Raw genomic sequence first — 19685 nt, forward strand, 5'->3', positions numbered from 1 at the left:
CATGGGAGGTAAGAAGCCTTGATCACTTCACCATTTCTCCACAGCAACCCTTCACAACACGGACCTCTCAATGATTGTACTTATTTCAATCAAAAAGTGGAAACTGGAGAAGCATAAACAATTCAGGACCACCTACTTCTAGTGGACACATGAAATTACTGGACAGCTGAGTGACTGCTTTGACTGTATAGACTGGTAGGCAATAGAAAGTGGATGTAGCAGTAAGGATGAATCATAGTTTGATGCTCCCTGCAAAGTTTCACCAATTTGAAAGAAAAAAACTCCCAGGCCTTTCCTTCCACCACCTTTCCTTTCATCCTGGCCCAACTCGGGTCCATAAATGATTTGTTCTTTTATCCCCTATAGTTGGCTTACAGAGCAAACAGCTCATTTGAATATGTGGTTAATTGGTGCGCCATCACATTTTTAAATATCGCGATTCTCCTAATGCTTTTGTTATGACCTTGTTTGTGGATTTCAGTTTCATCTTCACTATAGATCCGGAATTGATCTACAGCCAGCTAATTAGACTAGTTTTGACCCCTAATGTTTGTGAGTGGATCACTAGCTTTCTGCTAGGAGCCTGCTAGGCCACAGGCTACTGATTGTAGTTCTAAGTTGGACTGGGTTAGCCTCTTCTGTTCTGGTCAATGAAGCCCCTCACCAGCACTGTGGCTACATTTTAGATGTCTCATTTTGCCATGTCATTGACACCAATTAACAAGAGTAACCTTCCACCTGCCTTTGTAACACCAGGTAACAGCAAATGGTTCCTTCTGACAAGGATATCACTGATTGCCAGCTTCCATCAATAATATCTTGCTCATTGCCAGGATTAAGAATAGAGCGAGGAAGATTATACATAATAAAAAGAAAATACTGTATAGTAGTCGCGAAAAAATTTGACCTTGAAATTTTGATGAATCTCCATGTTTAATGTGCTCCTGAGCATGCTTTGGCCATTTTAGAAATTGTGTGTGTGTGTGTCTGGGTGTGTCAAGATTTTGATGAATTTCCAAGTTTCATGCACTCCTGAACACATTTTGACCATTTTTGCAATTATGAATGTATGTGTGTACAGAAACTTGAGAACACTTTGAGCTAGATAAAATCAAAATGTTACTTTCCTATCATTTTTTGTGAAATTTTACCTGAACACATTTCAAAATTTTTGAAGCAAACTGTTACATGGTTTAAATAAACAATTTATTGAAATTCTGTATAATAGTTTTTCATGTGAAATTGCATTATAAGAAGAGAAAAATAATTGAAATTTTATATTGTCATTAGTTAGTGTAAGAAACACATAGATATAGAATTTGACTTTACTCGGGTAACTGGAAGTGATATCTTAACAGATATCAGCACTATTACATATGCATTACTACCATTAAATATATAGACATAGATAATTTAAATTTTGAATGATCATTACTTATCATTAGATATAAAAATTTGACCTTGATCAGGTGACTGGAAGAGGTATATTATTGACCACAACAAACAATCAGATTTGAAATTTCAGTTTGACCAGGTTACCGGAAGTAGTTCTTTGCTATATGAACTCCATTATAAACAAAGAACAAAGATAAGCAATTGAAATTTTGTAAGAAACACATAGATATGAATTTTCATTATAATAGGACAACTGGAGTAGAGAACAATCCTGAAATTATATGCTTTATTTGTGGCGCTTTACAAAAGAGTGGCAAACTGACACTCATCAATGCCCTTAACAAATAACTAACTATAGTTTGTATACAGAAGTATACGTCTGAAGTTTTGGTATTGATCAATGTGACATATCTGGTATAATAAAAGTTCACTGCCTCTTATGATTGAGGTTTTTGTGGGCATCAAATTTGTGTCTACCTTTTTTACCCAGAACCCCTAGAACTTTCTAGAATTTAACACACCACTTTGACTGACTGACAACATTTCAATACGCTTTCTTGACAGCTGATTCTGTGATATTGTTGAAGCAGGTTTATCTGTTAAACAAATTATCATATTTTGACATTTAGGTACTTGTTACTCTCTTTCTTAAGGCACACTGTGCTCCACAATTGTTTTAAGCTGTGTTTTTTTTTAATTACTTTTTGTTTTTTTGGTTTTGTGCTTGGAATACAGTACTTTTAGTAATTTAATAGTGTTTGTGAAATTTTCTTCACTGTGCTGGTTATAAATGTCCATGAAAGATATTAATTCATTGGTGAAATTACACAACTTGTGTTCAATACTATTCATTTATGATTGGCTTCATATGAACACTAAAAATTGGTAACTTTTTTTTTCATTGTTACATGTTATTTTGTCAATGAATAAAGTTGTTTTATTAGTAATTACGGTGGCTGTTTGAACTAATTTAATAAATTATATTACGATCAATGAAATCATTGTTTTTTTCATTTTTCTGGTAGGAGATAATTTTTAATTAAAGTATAGATTTAAAACTTTGAAATTTACATTCCACACCTTTCTTATTTGCGCTACACATGTACTTCTTTGTTGTTACTTTTAACTCCACAATTTGTATTTCATATATTTTTTGATCTTTCATCAATTTTGTACTGTTTGTGAATTATTTGACATTTCTTCTCATTTTCTATATTTTTCAGATTGCCTGAACTGTTGTTAATAACCTATATTTAATTTATTTGAAAATTAGAGTTAAAAAGCAAACAGCATTGCAAAGGCAGAAGAAAATGAATCACTTGCACACAAGTTTACACTCTGATTTTTCATATAAACAGAATGAACGAATTAAAGACTAGACTAGAACAATATATAATGTTGGGTATATCTAATTATTCATCTTATTTAGTAACAGTTTATTAACTATGTTGCACATATTATTATTTTTAACTGTTATTTAACTGATCAACAATGCAAAGAAATGACATGGTACAAACACAAAATAACACTGTAATTGGAAATTTATCTAATCAGGTAAAAAAAAATACAAGTATCAAATAAACTTGAAATTTGAATGGTACATGTTTTGTTTCACAAGTTGACATATTGATATAATTATTAAATAATCTCTATGTATACGAGTAAGTCGAGTGTAGAACACTCCAGATTTTTTATTAGATTACCATCCCAGAGATGGTAGCGACCCATATTCACTTGGACTACATGCCATCTCTGTAGTTTATTGCCTGTAGCAATTCAGCTTCTTAATAAACAGTCCAAGGTGTAACAACCTTTATTTCCTACCACATCCTAATTGCCTTTGATGCTTCTTGTTAGTTTACACAACACTGAAAATTTCATCCTATTGTTTCTCTCACAGTACACTGGTTCTAACTAGTTTACTTTTTTGTCTGGTGCTTACTGTAAATTGTCTATTATTTTATATTATAGTACTGATGCCAACACCAATTCCTGTATGGTTAATATACTTGAAGTATTGGTGTTCTGAATATGAAATACATTAAAATACAACTGTCATTCAATTAACATGAAAATGTAATTTGCTTATGGTTTATCTATGACATTGTATAGCACCAGTACATTCACAGATGAAAACAAAGACAGTGTGACATTTAGATTGCAACTCTGCTTCAAAATTTGTAGATATTTTGAGTAAGTCTGTGGAAAGTAATTTAGATCAGCTAACATCTGATTATAATTTGACCTTGAGTTAGGCTCTGTATACAGTGGCTCCCCATAAGACAAAAGTGATCAAAGCACATAGAAACTCACCCTGGTTTAATGACTACTTGAGCTCTTAAATTAGAATGTCAAAAACAGGAGCGTAGATGGACAACAACAAAGCTACAGGTCTTCCGAATTGCACAGAGAGAAAATGTTAAAACATATATAAAAAAGCTCTCTTTAAAACCTACTTGGACTACTGTTCTATTCTAAAATAATAAAGAACAACAATATGAATCCCCATGTACTGTGTAAAAAAGTTGCTAACCTACAAAATGGGAATCATAATACAGACTTTATGAATTTCTTTAAAGAGAAAATTGAAACTGTAAGATTTCAGATCTCAGCATCACATTGCAAACCTAATAGTTAAAGCAGTGGATGGATGAGAACTACTTATCTTTGAACCCAGATAAAACAGACTGTTCATCTTTAGAGGGAATGATGCTGATTGCAACAATATTTTGTCATTATATACTGTAACTCTGTTGGAATCACCATTAGTTTTAATGAATCAGCCCACAATTTAGGTATTATTTTTGACAATAGCACATCATTTAAAGCACACATTATATAACTATACAAAACATGTTTTTTCCATCTTAAACATGTTGAAAAATTAAGGTGTTTTCTAAATATGCAGGATACTGAGAAAATAATTCATACATTTAATTCTAGTAGGCCTGACTACAGCAATATGGTGTTCACTGGCAGCTCAAATCATTCTCTATACAGCTTTCAGTTCATTTTAAATGCTGCTGTCAGAATTATTACATGAACAAGTAAGTACAAACACATAACTCTAGTTCTTAAGTCTTTACACTAGCTATTATTTTTTTACATTGAAGATTTATCACTTAACGATTTACCAATGTTGTTTCTTGTCCTAGTGTGTATATAAACACAGGGAACTCCAGTTTCTGTATTACATCTTTCCTGAAGAAGGGGCCTGAGTTGCCTCGAAAGCTTGCATATTGTAATCTGTTTAGTTAGCCAAGGTGTCATTTTGCTTGATTTTTCTCTACATTCATAATGGCTAACACGGTACAACACCCTAGTAGTACAATAGCTCCCAGTTAAGTTTAGGGAAGATTGTTTTTCCTTTTAACATACATACATACATATACATATATATATATATATATATATATATACATATATATATATATATATATATATATATATATTGTAAAGGACCGAGGAGACAGCAATAAGAGTTGGGGTTTTCCGGCCCCGTATATTGTATACAACAAATATTTTTTAAATGAAAAAGGGTCAAAAGTATAAACCAAACAGTTCATAGCGCGCGCGACTCCTGGCGTCGCGCCATTTTATTGGGGTGGAGCCGGAAGTGGAGGAAGCTGGGAAGGACCGCAAGGGAGGATGGGAAGGATGACGTCAGGGCAAGATGGCGGAGGAAGGGCGGAAGTACGCACTGCGGTCAAACCAGGCCTATGGTGCTGGAAGGTCTCTTTTCTACAAGGAAGCAGAGGGAGAAAGTTAATACCCGCCATTCCCTGGCGCGAATGTTTTCCCAGGTGTTCTCGAATCAGTCCGGCCTCCTAAGCGCGTGCGTGACACGATCCCCCCCTTAGCCCAGGACCGTCAGGTCGGGCGGACCTAACCGAGAGGTCGTGAATACGAGAGAGGGCATCGGCATTGGCCTGAAGGGTGCCGCGCCGATAAGTGACAGTGAACTTATACGGCTGTAAGTCCAGAAACCACCTGGTGACCCGCGGATTGACTCTTTGTGCAGGGACATCCACTGAAGTGCAGCGTGATCAGTCACCAGAGCGAATTCGCACCCAGCAGGTAGTAGCGGAGGTGGGTCACTGCCCACTTAATGGCCAAGGCCTCCCTCTCCACCGCCGCATACCGGGTCTCCCGGTCCATCAGTTTCCGGCTAAGGTACATGACAGGGTGCTCGACACCATCGACGCTTTGGCTCAGCACGGCCCAGGCCTGTGTCCGCGTCGGTCTGGAGAATAAGCGGGAGCCCAAAATCGGGCGTCCGTAACACAGGTGCCGGCGTTAGGGCCTTCTTTAGGTCACTGAAGCGCTGTTCTGCCTTGTCGGTCCACACCACACAGAGGGCGCCCTTTTGTCAGGTCAGTCAAGGGTGCTGCTCTTCGGAGAAGCGGGAACAAACCGGCGGTAGTAACCGCAAGCCCCAAGAAAGCCTGCACCTGTTTCTTGGTATTCGGACGGGCCATTCTAAGATGTCTTTAACTTTGGAGCCTGTGGCGCACCTGTCCTTGTCCCACGAGGTAGCCTAAATATTTGGCCTCCTTTAATCCAAAAACACTTCCGGGGTTTATGCGGAGGCCGGCTTTAGCCAGTGTTAGGAGGACAGCGCGACCTGCAGTAGATGCTCCTCCCAGGTGCGGAATAGATGACAACGTCATCCAGGTAAGCGGCACTATAGGACTGATGGGGCTTCAGCACTCTGTCTACCAGGCGTTGGAAGGTCGCCGGGGCCCCGTGCAGCCCAAATGGGAGGACCTTGTACTGCCAGTGCCCGCTAGGGGTGCTAAAGGCCGTTTTTCCTTTGCGGATGCCGTTAAAGGAATTTGCCAATACCCTTTGTCATGTCAGGGTAGTCAATATCGAGCCGTCCAGCCGCTCAAGGAGGTCGTCAATGCGGGGCATGGGGTAGGCATCGAACTTGGAGATCTGATTCAGGCGCCTAAAGTCGTTACAGAACCTCCAGGAGCCGTCTGGCTTGGAGACGAGGACAATAGGGCTGGACCAGGGACTATGGCTCTTCAATTATGTCCATGTCCAACATACGTTTCACCTCCAGTTCGACCTCTGCCGTTTTGCCTCCGGAGTCTGTAGGGCCTCTCCCGGACGATTACACGGGGTCCGTGATTATATCGTGGGCAATCAGCGAGGTCCGCCGGGTGACTCGCTCACCACCTCGGGGATGGCACGGAGGTTTGGGCTAACTCCTGCCGCTGCTTGGGGTCAGCTCTTCTCCGAGGTTAAGGGCAGTTGTGCTCGTGAAAGGGAGAGTGACCTATGGGAGCTGGGAAGCTCCTCTCTATCTCTCCAGGGCTTTAACAGGTTGACATGATAGATCCTCTCACTCGGTCGACGATTGGGCTGTTTCACCAAATAGTCGGCAGTCCTTCTCTCCTTAACCTCGTAAGGCCCTTGCCAGTGGCGAGCAGCTTCGAGTGGGAGGTGGGGCGAGCACCATAACTCGGTCCCCCGGGCGGAACTCCCTGAGGACGGAGTTGCGGTTGTAACACCGGGCCTGCGCTGCTTGCGACCGAGTCACGTGCTCTTTTAGGAGGGGCCTGATCTTTGTGAGTCGGTCGCGCAGTTGCGCCACGTACTCAAAATGTTAGAGGAAGGAAGGGCCTCGGCCTCCCAGCCTTCTTTTAGGATGTCGAGGATTCCCGGGGTTGTCGCCCATATAACATTCAAAGGGGAGAAGCCAGTAGAGGCCTGGGGTACCTCCCGGTAAGCAAAAGCACGAGCGGGAGGAGCTGGTCCCAGTTCCTGCCGTCAGCGCTGACTACCTTGCGAAGCATCTGCTTAAGCGTCTGGTTAAAGCGTTCCACCAGCCCGTCAGTTTGCGGGTGATAGACAGACGCTTTCAGGTGCTTTATCTGCAGTAATTTGGCTACCTCCCTGAACGTATCCGATGTAAAGGGCGTACCCTGGTCCGTGAGGACCTCCTTGGGTATGCCCAGCGCGGAAAACAAATTAACCAGTTCCCGTGCGATGCTTTTAGTATTAGCGAGCGCAGGGGAACCGCCTCTGGGTACCGGGTGGCATAGTCCACCATGACTAGAATATATTTGTGGCCACGGGTTGAGGGCTCCAGGGGTCCTACCAAATCGACCCCTATTCTTTCAAAGGGTACATCAACTAGGGGTATAGGGACTAGAGGAGCACGGTCCCTCCTAGGAATCTGGCGGGTCTGGCACTCGGACAGGATTGACAGAACGCCGGACCTCCTCATTGATCCCAGGCCAGTAAAACGAGCTTAATTCTCTCCAGCGTTTTTCGCCCGAGGTGGGCCTAGGAGGTGAGCATGAGCCAACTCGCATATCTCCGCCCGGAAGGTACGGAATTAGCAACAACTTCCGCACCTCGCCCTCATGGGTAGCCACTTTCGGTACAACAGATCATTTTCAAGGACAAAGAAGGGTTCCGCGGTGTGGATCCGTCCGCTGTGAGCTGTTAGGCAGAACGACGCATTCGGGCAAAGCGCAGGGAATCATCATTCCACTGCTCCCTCTTAAAGGAGGCGGCGTGGACCGAAATTGATGGTCCAGGCCGCCGAGAGGGTCTTTGGCCTGGGCCTGGGAAGAGTTCCCTGGCTAGTCCCTTCCCGCGGAATCTTCGGGTCAAGGTCCGTGGCCACGGAAAGGTCACCCGAAACACCAGCGCCGATAGGGCCTGCCCTTGTGCACGGCGTGGAGGCCGCGGGAGGGGCGCCTTTTCCCCTCATAACCAGATCCAACAGGGCCCCGGGAGCGGCGAATGGCTTACCGCTGATTCTTTTAGACCAGTCTTGTCCCAAGATCACTGGGAAGGGGGGTTCTGGCAACACAGCGACCGTCATTTGGGTTGGTTCCCCCTTCCAGGTGACATAACAGTGAGCGGAACGATATGACCTAGTCCCCCATGCACACAAGTGACCAACAAGCGCTGTTTTAACCACTGTTGCGGTAAGACAAACGGCGGCGACAATGGTAATGTTGCTGCGGAATCAAACAAAGCCACCACGGCGTGCCCATTTAGCAACACCACTCCCGTGTTGGACTCGCCAAGGGATGCGGCGGGATACAATACCTCTCCGGCGGCGCCCAGGTACAGTCCATGGGCTCCGGAGCGATGTTGTGGGGGCAGGCTGGTAGTAGGTGGCCGGTCTCGCCACACTTGAAACAGCGCGGCGGTCCCGGCTTCTCTCTGGGCTCTTGGTGGCGTTTCTGCGGCGCGTCGAGTGGGCTCGGGGTGGCCGCCCGTCCCTGTCGGTTCCCGCGAGCAGACTTTTCTGACCCCCCAAGTCGGAGGACCGCCATCTGACGCTCCAGGACGTCTAGGAGGCCCGACATGTTTTGGTAGGCGTGTCCCCGGACCTGCTGGGCGAGGGGACTGGGCATGGCATTGACCAGGCCCTCACAGGCCACCTGTTCGACCACTTTCCGCACCTGGGGTCCCTCTGGCGTAGCCAGTGGCCCATCTTGCCCCAGAACTCAACGCCTGGGCGCGAGCAGGCTTTTCGGGTCAAACACCCAGTTCCGCCATTCAGCCGCCTGCTGGCCCGGGCTAATGCCGTAGCGGGCCAGTATTTCGGGCTTGAGGAGGTCGTAATTGGTGGCCTCCTCCTCAGGAAGGTCATAATAGGCCCGCTGCGCGGGTCCCTTCAGATATGGCGCCAGAATGGACGCCCACTCGGACCGCTGCCACTCGTTCCGGGTGGCCGTCCTCTCAAAGACGCCCAGGTAAGCCTCGACGTCCTCCGAAGGGCCCATCGGGACTAAAGGAGGAGGCACCTGCTTGGGCGGGTCTGGTCTCGCCCGTTGGGCCTCTACCAACCTGACCTTTGTGGCCTCCAGCTCCCGGGTGGTGGTGGCTTGCGCCTGCTGCAGCGCCTGGAGCTGGACGTTCATTGACTGCAGCACAGTGTTGAGGTCCTGTCCCTCCGTCATCTCGGGATCTCTGAATCCTGCCGGCTACGCCAGTTGTAAAGGACCGAGGAGACAGCAATAAGAGTTGGGGTTTTCCGGCCCCGTATATTGTATACAACAAATATTTTTTAAATGAAAAAGGGTCAAAAGTATAAACCAAACAGTTCATAACGCGACGCCGACTCCTGGCGTCGCGGCCATTTTATTGGGGTGGAGCCGGAAGTGGAGGGAAGCTGGGAAGGACCGCAAGGGAGGATGGGAAGGATGACGTCAGGGCAAGATGGCGGAGGAAGGGCGGAAGTACCGCACTGCGGTCAAACCAGGTCTATGGTGCTGGAAGGTCTCTTTTTCTACTAGGAAGCAGTGGGAGAAAGTTAATACCCCGCCATTCCCTGGCGGCGAATGTTTTCCCAGGTGTTCTCGAATCAGTCCGCGGCCTCCTAATCGCGCGTGCGTGACAATATATATATGCATTTTTTTGGAGTTTTTTCTTGTCTTCTTAGGGAGTGAAGGCTGGGCGGCTCTCAAAAAACTAGGCCTGTTAAGGCCCATTGAGGCATTGCTCATGTGATTTTGGACTATACAAGAAATAAACTGTTGTTGTTGCTGTTGTACGGTTACAAATATAATAAATACAAAAAGCCTTTGTTAATGCCCCTTGGCCATTCTATGCATGTTAAGGAAATAACTTACCTATGTCACTTATGAGAATAACCTTTGTGTTGGCAGGAATATGTTGAGTGAATGATGGCTTCAGATCATCTCCCAATACCGTTTCTTGATGACCAGATGCATCAGTCTTTATCTGAGACAAACTAAGATCAAACAGATGGAACCAACCCTCTGCTCCAACAGCTACAACAAAATTCTAAAAACAGTGACTAAGAGTTAGAAGTTGAATCACAAACAAATGACAAGCAAGATATGTTTAACCTGTATTTAATTATATATATTATGTATGAAAAATTAATTTAAAAACAATTAAAAAAAGAGTACTATACACAAACATCTGGCAGACCATAATAAGGTGATAGTGACTGAACAAACATGTGCTAAATTAGCTGCAAAGTCATCATAACAAATAAATTACAACTATGAGACAAAAGGGGTGAGAACAAGGTCATGGTGTCTAGCACTTCTGCCTCATAGCTCCAGATGGCTGGGTTCAAATCTCAGCTCAATTCCAGTCTGTGTTCTTTTTCAACAGTGTCTCTGTGTTGACTTCCCCCTAAAAGCAGTCCAGTTTTCAACCCAACATTCCAAAGACAAGTGTGTTAAGATGCCTGGTAACTTCAAATTATTCATAATTGGATGAGTGACTTTGTGTGACTGGGCCTTATGATTGACTGGTGCCCTATGCATAGCTGGTTACTGCCATGGACTCAGAGTTGCTGGCATGGGTTCCAGCTCTCCACAAAATGTGATTATTTTACCATTAAACCCCAACAACAACTATATGAGAAAAGTTTACATTCACATTTAGTATAAGTGGAACACCATTCCTCCAGAAATTACACTTCCAGAATATTTTAAAAAATTAAATAATTTAAAAGCATTAAATAATATTAATTTTGCTTTACCTTTCCTTTATTACAAACATCACCTACTCCAACACAGGTAACCTATTAAAAAAAATAAAAAATACCCTTCATTAATAAACTATTTTAACTTTATTTCTACTTCCCTTTTTACTTAAAATTAACTATATTAATGTACTCTGTGGTCAAATCAACTATAAAATGATTAATGTAAATGTTTAGTGGCATGTAAAATGAATGATATTTAGCAAAAAAGTTGATAAATATTCTGTATGTTTTAATTTGTACTGCTAAAGAGTCAGGAGGCTGGTCAAACCATTTTTCTACCCCCAGAGTTTCACTGACAAGAAAACCACCGTCTGGGCCAGTTTTATGGCTTAATTATTTCCTTCCTTGCTTGCTTGTTTGACACTACAGAAAATACTACACTTGGGCTTAACCTTGCATGACCCTGTTTCATTACTGAATATTACACCCACGCTGTAAATCAGATGAACTGAGAAGGGGGCTGTGTATAAATTGTTTCATTGGTGAATTGCCTCAGGATAGGTTCAAGGGTATGTGTGTCATGAATTGCAGAGAGCCATTAAAGAGTGAGACCTGCAAAGGTATGTTCTCTCTCTCTCCATCTTGTCATGAAGAGTAGACAACTCTGTCTCAGCAGCCAAACTGAGACTGGCAGGCTGCCTGGACTTACATAGATGATGACCTGACCCGGAAGAATCAAATGTAACTAAAAGGTATTGCAGAACCTGAAATTGCACATCCAGTCACACATCTAGCATTATTATCTCATACTGTTTTGTAACCAATACTCTGTTTCTTTATAATGTACGTTTATTATCTGTAATAGATAGCTAATTAAAAGTGTAACTATCTCTCATTTGTTCTACTGGTCAATATTGTTGCCTCTGGTCATAGATATAAAAAGTAGTGTAACGTGAAAACTAAAAGTATGTGATTTAAGATATTTTGTTAAGGTCTATATAATAAACAGTATAAATGGGTAAATATGGTTACACAGGACGCTATATGACAAAACAAAGTGGAATAAAATTGTATCAATAAACATTGAACTGCTACATATAAACTTTAGTTTAAGATGTTGGACATATAAATATTATACCAATTTGGTAACATTTGAGATGGATGATAACATTTTGACATTTGAAAGCATGATCTAATGTACTAGAAGAGTTATAAATGTTCAAGCACAAAATCAAATTACACATTTTCTAACATGGGTCATCTGTGCCACTGCCTATTCCAGTTGCACTGGGTGGCTCAAGGTGGGAATCAACCACGGATGGTTTATCAGTACTTCTACAATGTTTCTTGCACATACAGCACAGAATATGTATAGTAGGATCGGCAGAAGATAAATGGAAAATTAAATTAACTTTAACCATATTCATTAATTTATTTTACTCTGCATTCAGGAGAACAGTCTGACACCAGTTTACCTTTACATACAACTTGCCAGTGTAAATGAGGGAGGCTTCTCCTTAACTCTCAAACTGAAAATGGTGACTACAGTATTTAAGAAAAATAAACAGTATTGTTATTAGAAAAACACAGTTAATAGCTGTAGTAGTACTGTCACATGTACAGAAAACAGCGAAATTCTTACTTGAATGTTTAAGCAAAATACATCTCCACTTTCTTGCGCTATGATTAGGAAGAATATCAAAAAATATATATTTATAGGAGAACACAAATTAGCTTATGACTGTAGGTTGGTAAAATGAGTAAATCAAAAAGTACTGTATATATAAATGTAACATTTCTATATGAGTCTAATAACTGTGATTTAGAATATCTGCTGTTCCTTTAACAGTTCTCTAGCATGTTTTAATTTTATAAAGCATCCTTCTCTTTCACAGATACCTTCATTTCGGCCTATCCTGCTCACTACCAGTGAGTCACTGCCTGATTTCTTCCAACTCAAAACTCAATGTGCACTAATGGGTAAAATAATAATTTATGATCTAATACTTTTTTTTAAGTTACCCCAAGTCACTTCTAAGCTTAAACAATTTCCTTTTGAAGATCTGCACTACAACAGCCAGCATCCAGCACTATAAAACCGGCCTTTACTAATACATAGTAGTGCAGTTATACTCTAAATTGAGTGGTCTAACAGAAGATGAAATGTCTCACATGTATTCCACAGGATAGTCCATTCAAACTATCTTCAAGTTCCTTCATAGGGCATTCCCAAGTACTTCTAAACCAACCAAGAAACATAACGCTCATTGTGTATCCTGTCTCTTTTATCAGTGGACATTCTCATTATGTACTCATCAACCTTTTCCTCTTGAACCAGAAAAGCAGTGGTTTCTGCATACTGCATGCTATTGACCAGCATACCCTGTTTATGGATAGAGAGCCAATCAGCCACGTGCCAAGATTGAATTTCAGCCTCCAGTATACTACTGATCTTGTAGCAATCCATGTTGGATGCATTGTTATGGTCTCTGAAAGCCAGTTTAGTGTTCTGATGTCATATGTGAACAAGGTAATTTTGTGTATGTTATGGTAGCTGATATTTTTATACACTGCTCTGGCTTGTGAACATATTCAGCTTTGTACATACAGAGTGCTGATTTACTGTGTAAATATTGTCTGAAACATAAATATAATTGTAATAGACTAAAATATGTATTCAGCTACTTAAGATTATGCTTCAACCACAAACACTACCCCACTGAAAAAACATTTCAGAAACAGATATTTACCCAAAAGAACTTTTTGATCACCACTAAAATGAATTACTTCAATAAGTACAAGAAAAACCTAACACACTACCATTTTTGTCAGGAATAATAATACACAGAAATAAAGAAAATTACTAAATGGAAAACCAAAAGGCAACTCAAGGAGAATGATCTCCTATTATCACTAGTCACCATATCACCCACATGCTTGATAAGTGAAAGCCAGACACTCCATTATTCTCAGTGCTGATAGCTCAAGAAAATCAGATTGTGGAAAGAAGATTTCCAAGAGTCTATAGGAAAAGAAATGAGGGATTTCTATCAAGAGGTTAGTGATAATTTGGCACGGTGGTACCCAGAGAGAACCACCTGTGCTGCACTGAACTGAGAAAGTGTTGACCTGTACAGTGGTTAAGAACATTAATGGTACTTTCAAAGCTGTTTATAAGATGTAGGAATTTTGCAACAGATTGAAACTGTTAAACTTATATCTTAGTCCTAAGCGCATAAAATTATATAGCAACACATATCAACATCAAAGACTGGGAGTTCAAGCTAAAATATTCCTATTTAGTTCATGTTTCATTAATTTAGCACTACCGGTATGTCCCTTAATCCTCATTAATTTACACCAACACTTGGATCTCCTTAAGAATTTATTTTGGTTTATGGCAGTGGGGAAATAGCCTGTCTTTAAAATGTAGATTAGTTCATTAAAATTCGGTGTAACCTTAAAAAAACAGTTTAGTGGAAAATGTAAGTTGAAAAAAGATCATCCACAGCAATTTAAAAATCTATTTATTGCTTGATATTTCTTTGTTTATGCCTTTTAGCCAGTATATGTATAAATATTATATAAAATGGTGGGCTCTTAGATGAAGTGTGCTTAATCATGATAATGCAAATAAATTCAATTCAATTGAATATTTTTAAACTCCTCCACTAGTAACACTTGCCGTACGTTGATAAATCTAATACAGGGGTATTCAACTCCAGCCCTGGAAGTCCACAGTGGGTGCAGGTTTTCATTCCAACTAGTTTTGGAATTAGAAATCAAGCCTAGCAGATAACGAAACTTGGTATTTTATTATATGGCATGTTAGTGCTTTCATTCTGCCAAGACAAATCTTTACCACATTATACATCTTTCCTTTTTTGAGAACACTATCCACATTTTTTGTGGTCCAGAACAGATTTCTTCCTCTTGGCCTTTCCCTTCAGACTCAACTATTTCAAAATATTGTATTAACACAGATACCTCATGAAGCATATACTCAGGTTTAAATGGAAGCACATCAGCTAGAGAGCTGTAGTGGTTTCTTTGTCATTTGCACCACATTATGGCTGGTTAAGAAAACAGGAAACTATTAAAACCTTAGTGAAGCTGTTTAAAACAAAAATGAGCAATTGAGGTTTCTGAATTGTAACAAATGAGTTAAAAAAAAAACTAAGCCTAAAACCCTATTGCTTTGGTGGTAAAACTGCTGTGCTATCCATCTAAGGCAGGCTGAAATTTATTTAATCAGGGATTTGTAAAGCATTATTAATGTTTGTGATGTGAAATCTATTGGAAAGACAAATGCAATGCATTTTATTAGTAAAAAAGTGTGATACATCTTTTGTGATACACTATCTTTTGGAATGAAATAGCCAGAGCAACAGGACCAGACAGACACACATACACATATCCTTTTATAAAGGTGGATAAAAGGATTGTATTTAAAAATGTGGTTAAACAAAAACCTGCAGCTACTGTGGACATTCAGGACCGGAGTTAAGTACCACTGATCTAGCATCTTGAGTATGAAATAATAAAAGCAAAATTCGAACCTATAAGTATTACCTGCTATCTACAACCAATAAAAGCAATGACACTAGCCTTGACTTTTTTTTTCTTACCATTCCAACACAAAATCTTGTGAGCCACGGTTTGGGGTCATCATTCTTGTACACATACAACTTTCCACTTGTGTCCCCAACTACGAGTTCATTCAGCTGAAACAAAAAAAAGGGAATACTGTAACTGGGATGTATTAGCAAAGTTACAGCACAGTCACAGTTGACTAAAATTTAACAAAACAACGGTCTTTCAGATTTTATAGTAGTCATTTATAGACACTTTAATGTAACATTACTTCAATTTCAGTAAGTTCAGCCTCAAAAAGGGTATATACCTAAACAAATAAATCAAGTTTATTAAACGGACGGATCAGAGTGGTGCACATTATAACCTAACTTGTTTATTTTGTTCAGTATTCAGTGATGCCAGCTTTTTTTCTGGCGTGGGCACGGCTGATGTTTCATCAAAGGGCAAACCCATGCACAGACCCACTTTCATTCATAGTAAGCAAGTTCAGATCCGACAAATTCTTCTTAAACGTGTAGAATGCTACTGGAACAGGCATTATATTAAAAAAAGGAAAATAAAACTTGACTATGGATGATTCACGCATACACTTCCCAATTCGACAACTGTAAAGTGAAAAGGTGCTTCAGTAAAAACGCGTAAAGAACTACTGAAATTGAACAATTTGCTTTGTAATAATTGAAACTACATTTTTTAAACTGATCAACATATATGGCGGCATGCAACGATAGAAGAAAAAGACGCAAAAAGTATGAAACGCTTTTAAATAAAACGTAAGCGTACTTTGTCGTTATCAGCATCGCCAAGGCAGATGGCATGAGGGAATAAGGTGCCGGAGAAATCCAGACTAACCCTCTGCACGAAGCTGAGGGAGCGCATCTGCAACTAAAATCTGGACGTAAAACACAAAAGCGAAAGGAACACGTCGCTAATCAACCAAAAAGAAACAGTACAAAGCACTGATAGCTTAAATTGACAGCTCGAAACAGTTTCTGAAATGTTGCAAGAAACAGCTCCGCCCCCAGCACGTGTCAAAATACGGGGGAGTACGGCGGCCGACAGGGGTCAATCTGAACTTTCTCGGCGACTGAAGGTAAGTGTGACATATTTTATATTCATTCAAGTGTTTTTCAAAATATGTAAAGCATATTTGAGGTAATAAATTACACCAATTTCAAAATGTCATATTAGTTTAATTATTATTTCTTATTGCATTTTACTAAAGTTAGAAGATGCAAACAGCTTTTTACATTTCATTTAGCCTATAGTTTTTTACTGGATGTGAGCCGTTTTCTAATAATAACTCCCTGCAACATATATTTTAGCCGAAGACCTGTTTAACTGTATCTGTATTTTAGAGTAACTGGAAATACTTTATAATGGGTTATTATAATTCATACATATCGTAGGCAGGAAATAACTGATGCGCCTAGGTAGTCCCAACTTGAAAGTGTAACTGAATATTTTTTTAAGTAAAATGAAACAGAACTAGTATAACATAAACTAGTGCAGTAAGACAAGGTACAGCCCTGGACATCCGGCGCCAACTAAAAAACAAAGCAAAAATAATCAATGGGACATCAGTAAAATGATTTAAAAATGATTGATCCAGCCATCTTTTATGTCATTCTGACAAAATATATACTTTAGACTAGCTATGGGTTTTACGTTTAACAGTGCTGGGGATGTCGTTCTGTCCCGGGCTGAATGACTTATAGAAGGTGTGATGTGTTTCCTGTTGTTACAGGACTATTTGATTTTAAAGCTATTTGGGAAAAAGCAATCAATCCGACTATACTCATTGTTGAGTAATAATGGTCCTGAATTGTACTTAACCTAACATTCTCAAACCTGCTTTCGATTGTTGTGGATTTGGACCAAAGCCTACTTTTGCAGCATAGGAAACAACTAGTGTTGCAAACTGCTTTCAATGAAAAAGGGTTAACGCCTGCTCAGTCATCAGTAGTTGCTAGATGACGGCATCATCTTATTTGCATATCTGTATGAAAAGGGACTAAGTAAAAATATTTTACTTAATTTTCAATGCATAGTACAACTGAATGAAGTTGGGACGTTGTGTAAAACGTAAATAAAAACAGAATACAATGACTTGCAAATCCTTTTCAACCTATATTCAATTGAATACACTACAAAGACAAGATATCGAAATGTTCAAACTGATAAACTTTATTGTTATTTTGCAAATCTTCACTCATTTTGAATTTGATGCCTGCAACACGTTCCAAAAAAGATGGGACAGAGGCATGTTTACCACTGTGTTATATCACCTTTCCTTTTAACAACACTCAATAAGCGTTTGGGAACTGAGGACACTAATTGTTGAAGCTGTGTAGGTGAAATTCTTTCCCATTCTTGCCTGATGTACAACTTCAGTTGCTCAACAGCCCGGGGTCTCCGTTGTCGTATTTTGCGCTTCATAATGTGCCACACATTTTCAATGGGAGACAGGTCTGGACTGCAGGCAGGCCAGTCCAGTACAGTACCCGCACTCTTTTACTACAAAGCCACGCTGCTGTAACACATGCAGAATGTGGCTTCGCATTGTCCTGCTGAAATAAGCAGGGACGTCCCAGAAAAAGACATCGCTTGGATGGCAGCATATGTTGCTCCAAAACCTGTATGTAACTTTCAGCATTAATGGTGCCTTCACAGATGTGCAAGTTACCCATGCCATGGGCATTAACACACCCCCATACCATCACAGATGCTGGCTTTTGAACTTTGCGCTGATAACAATCCGGATGGTCCTTTTCCTCTTTGGCCCGGAGGACACGACGTCCATGATTTCCAAAAACAATTTGAAATGTGGACTCGTCAGACCACAGCACACTTTTCCACTTTGCGTCAGTCCATCTCAGATGAGCTCGGGCCCAGAGAAGCCGGCGGCATTTCTGGGTGTTGTTGATATATGGCTTTCGCTTTGCATGGTAGAGTTTTAACTTGCACTTGTAGATGTAGCGATGAACTGTGTTAACTGACAATGGTTTTCTTAAGTATCCCTGAGCTGACATGGTAATATCCTTTACAGAATGATGTCGGTTTTTAATGTAGTGCCGCCTGAGGGATCGAAGGTCACGGGCATCCAGTGTTGGTATTCGGCTTTGCCACTTACGTGCACAGATTTCTCCAGATTCTCTGAATTTTGTGATGATATTTTGGACAGTAGATGATGAAATCCCTAAATTTCTTGCAATTGTACATTGAGAAACGTTGTTCTTAAACTCCTGGACTATTTGCCCACGAAGTTGTTCACAAAGTGGTGAACCTCGCCCCATCCTTGCTTGTTAACGACTGAGCCTTTTGGGGATGCTCCTTTTATACCCAATCATGACAAACACCTGTTTCCAATTAACCTGTTCACCTGTGGAATGTTCAAAACAGGTGTTTTTTGAACATTCCTCCACTTTCCCAGTCTTTTGCTGCCCCTGTCCCAGCTTTTTTGGAACGTGTTGCAGGCATCAAATTCAAAATGAGTGAAGATTTGCAAAACAACAATAAAGTTTATCAGTTTGAACATTAGATATTTTGTCTTTGTAGAGTATTCAATTGAATATAGGTTGAAAAGGATTTGCAAATCATTGTATTCTGTTTTTATTTACATTTTACACAAAGTCCCAACTTTATTGGAATTGGGGTTGTAGTACATACAAATATAATTACATCAAATTAAGCAAAATAGAATAAACTGAATTGTACTCTACAAAGCAACAGAAGGAAAAATAAAATCCTAATTTAAAGTTATTTTATTGCATATCACAAATTATGTATTCTAAACAAGATAACGAAAAAAAAAGCACACATATAACATATAAACACAGCTTACATGTAATCATATAAGATGAATAGTAAAATCCAGTATGTAGATTATAGACAACTAATTCAAAAATATATATATAAAAAATAAGTGTTTACGTTTGTTTATTGACAAATAATAAATAATTGGGTTTCAGTGCATATTAAGTGAAATATAGAAGAATCGATTATTTTGGTTATGAGTAGTGTGGATTATATAGGAGAGTTCTATGGTTTTGAGTTTTCAAAGTATTTTTAAGTGGACGATGAATTTTTATGTCATACATTTTAGAAAAGTAGTCTGTCTTGCAGTAAAGACAGTATTCCCCAGAATCATTACTGATACAGAGCTTCAGTCTTCCTTTGAAATCAAGGTTTTACTCCCATTCTTTTCTATATTTTTGCAAATGTAAAATTGAATGAGACTTCTTAAACCAATCAA

The 19685-nt window shown here is 40.2% G+C and overlaps 1 protein-coding gene across 1 annotated transcript in view; it reads right to left on the reverse strand.

Annotated features, from left to right (window-relative positions):
• itfg2 (integrin alpha FG-GAP repeat containing 2) overlaps positions 1 to 16444 on the reverse strand; it is a 90605-nt gene extending 74161 nt beyond the window's left edge. Inside the window, exons 1-4 of the mRNA XM_039769526.1 lie at positions 16214 to 16444; positions 15463 to 15558; positions 10889 to 10930; positions 10002 to 10176 (exon numbers count right to left, since the gene is read on the reverse strand). Coding sequence (XP_039625460.1) covers positions 10002 to 10176; positions 10889 to 10930; positions 15463 to 15558; positions 16214 to 16309 — 409 coding nt within the window. The 5' untranslated portion in view covers positions 16310 to 16444. The remainder of the gene's footprint in view (positions 1 to 10001; positions 10177 to 10888; positions 10931 to 15462; positions 15559 to 16213) is intronic.
• Between the last annotated feature and the right edge of the window lie 3241 nt (positions 16445 to 19685).

Source organism: Polypterus senegalus, chromosome 11 (assembly GCF_016835505.1).
Source record: "Polypterus senegalus isolate Bchr_013 chromosome 11, ASM1683550v1, whole genome shotgun sequence".
In the NCBI taxonomy this organism is placed as follows: domain Eukaryota; kingdom Metazoa; phylum Chordata; class Cladistia; order Polypteriformes; family Polypteridae; genus Polypterus; species Polypterus senegalus.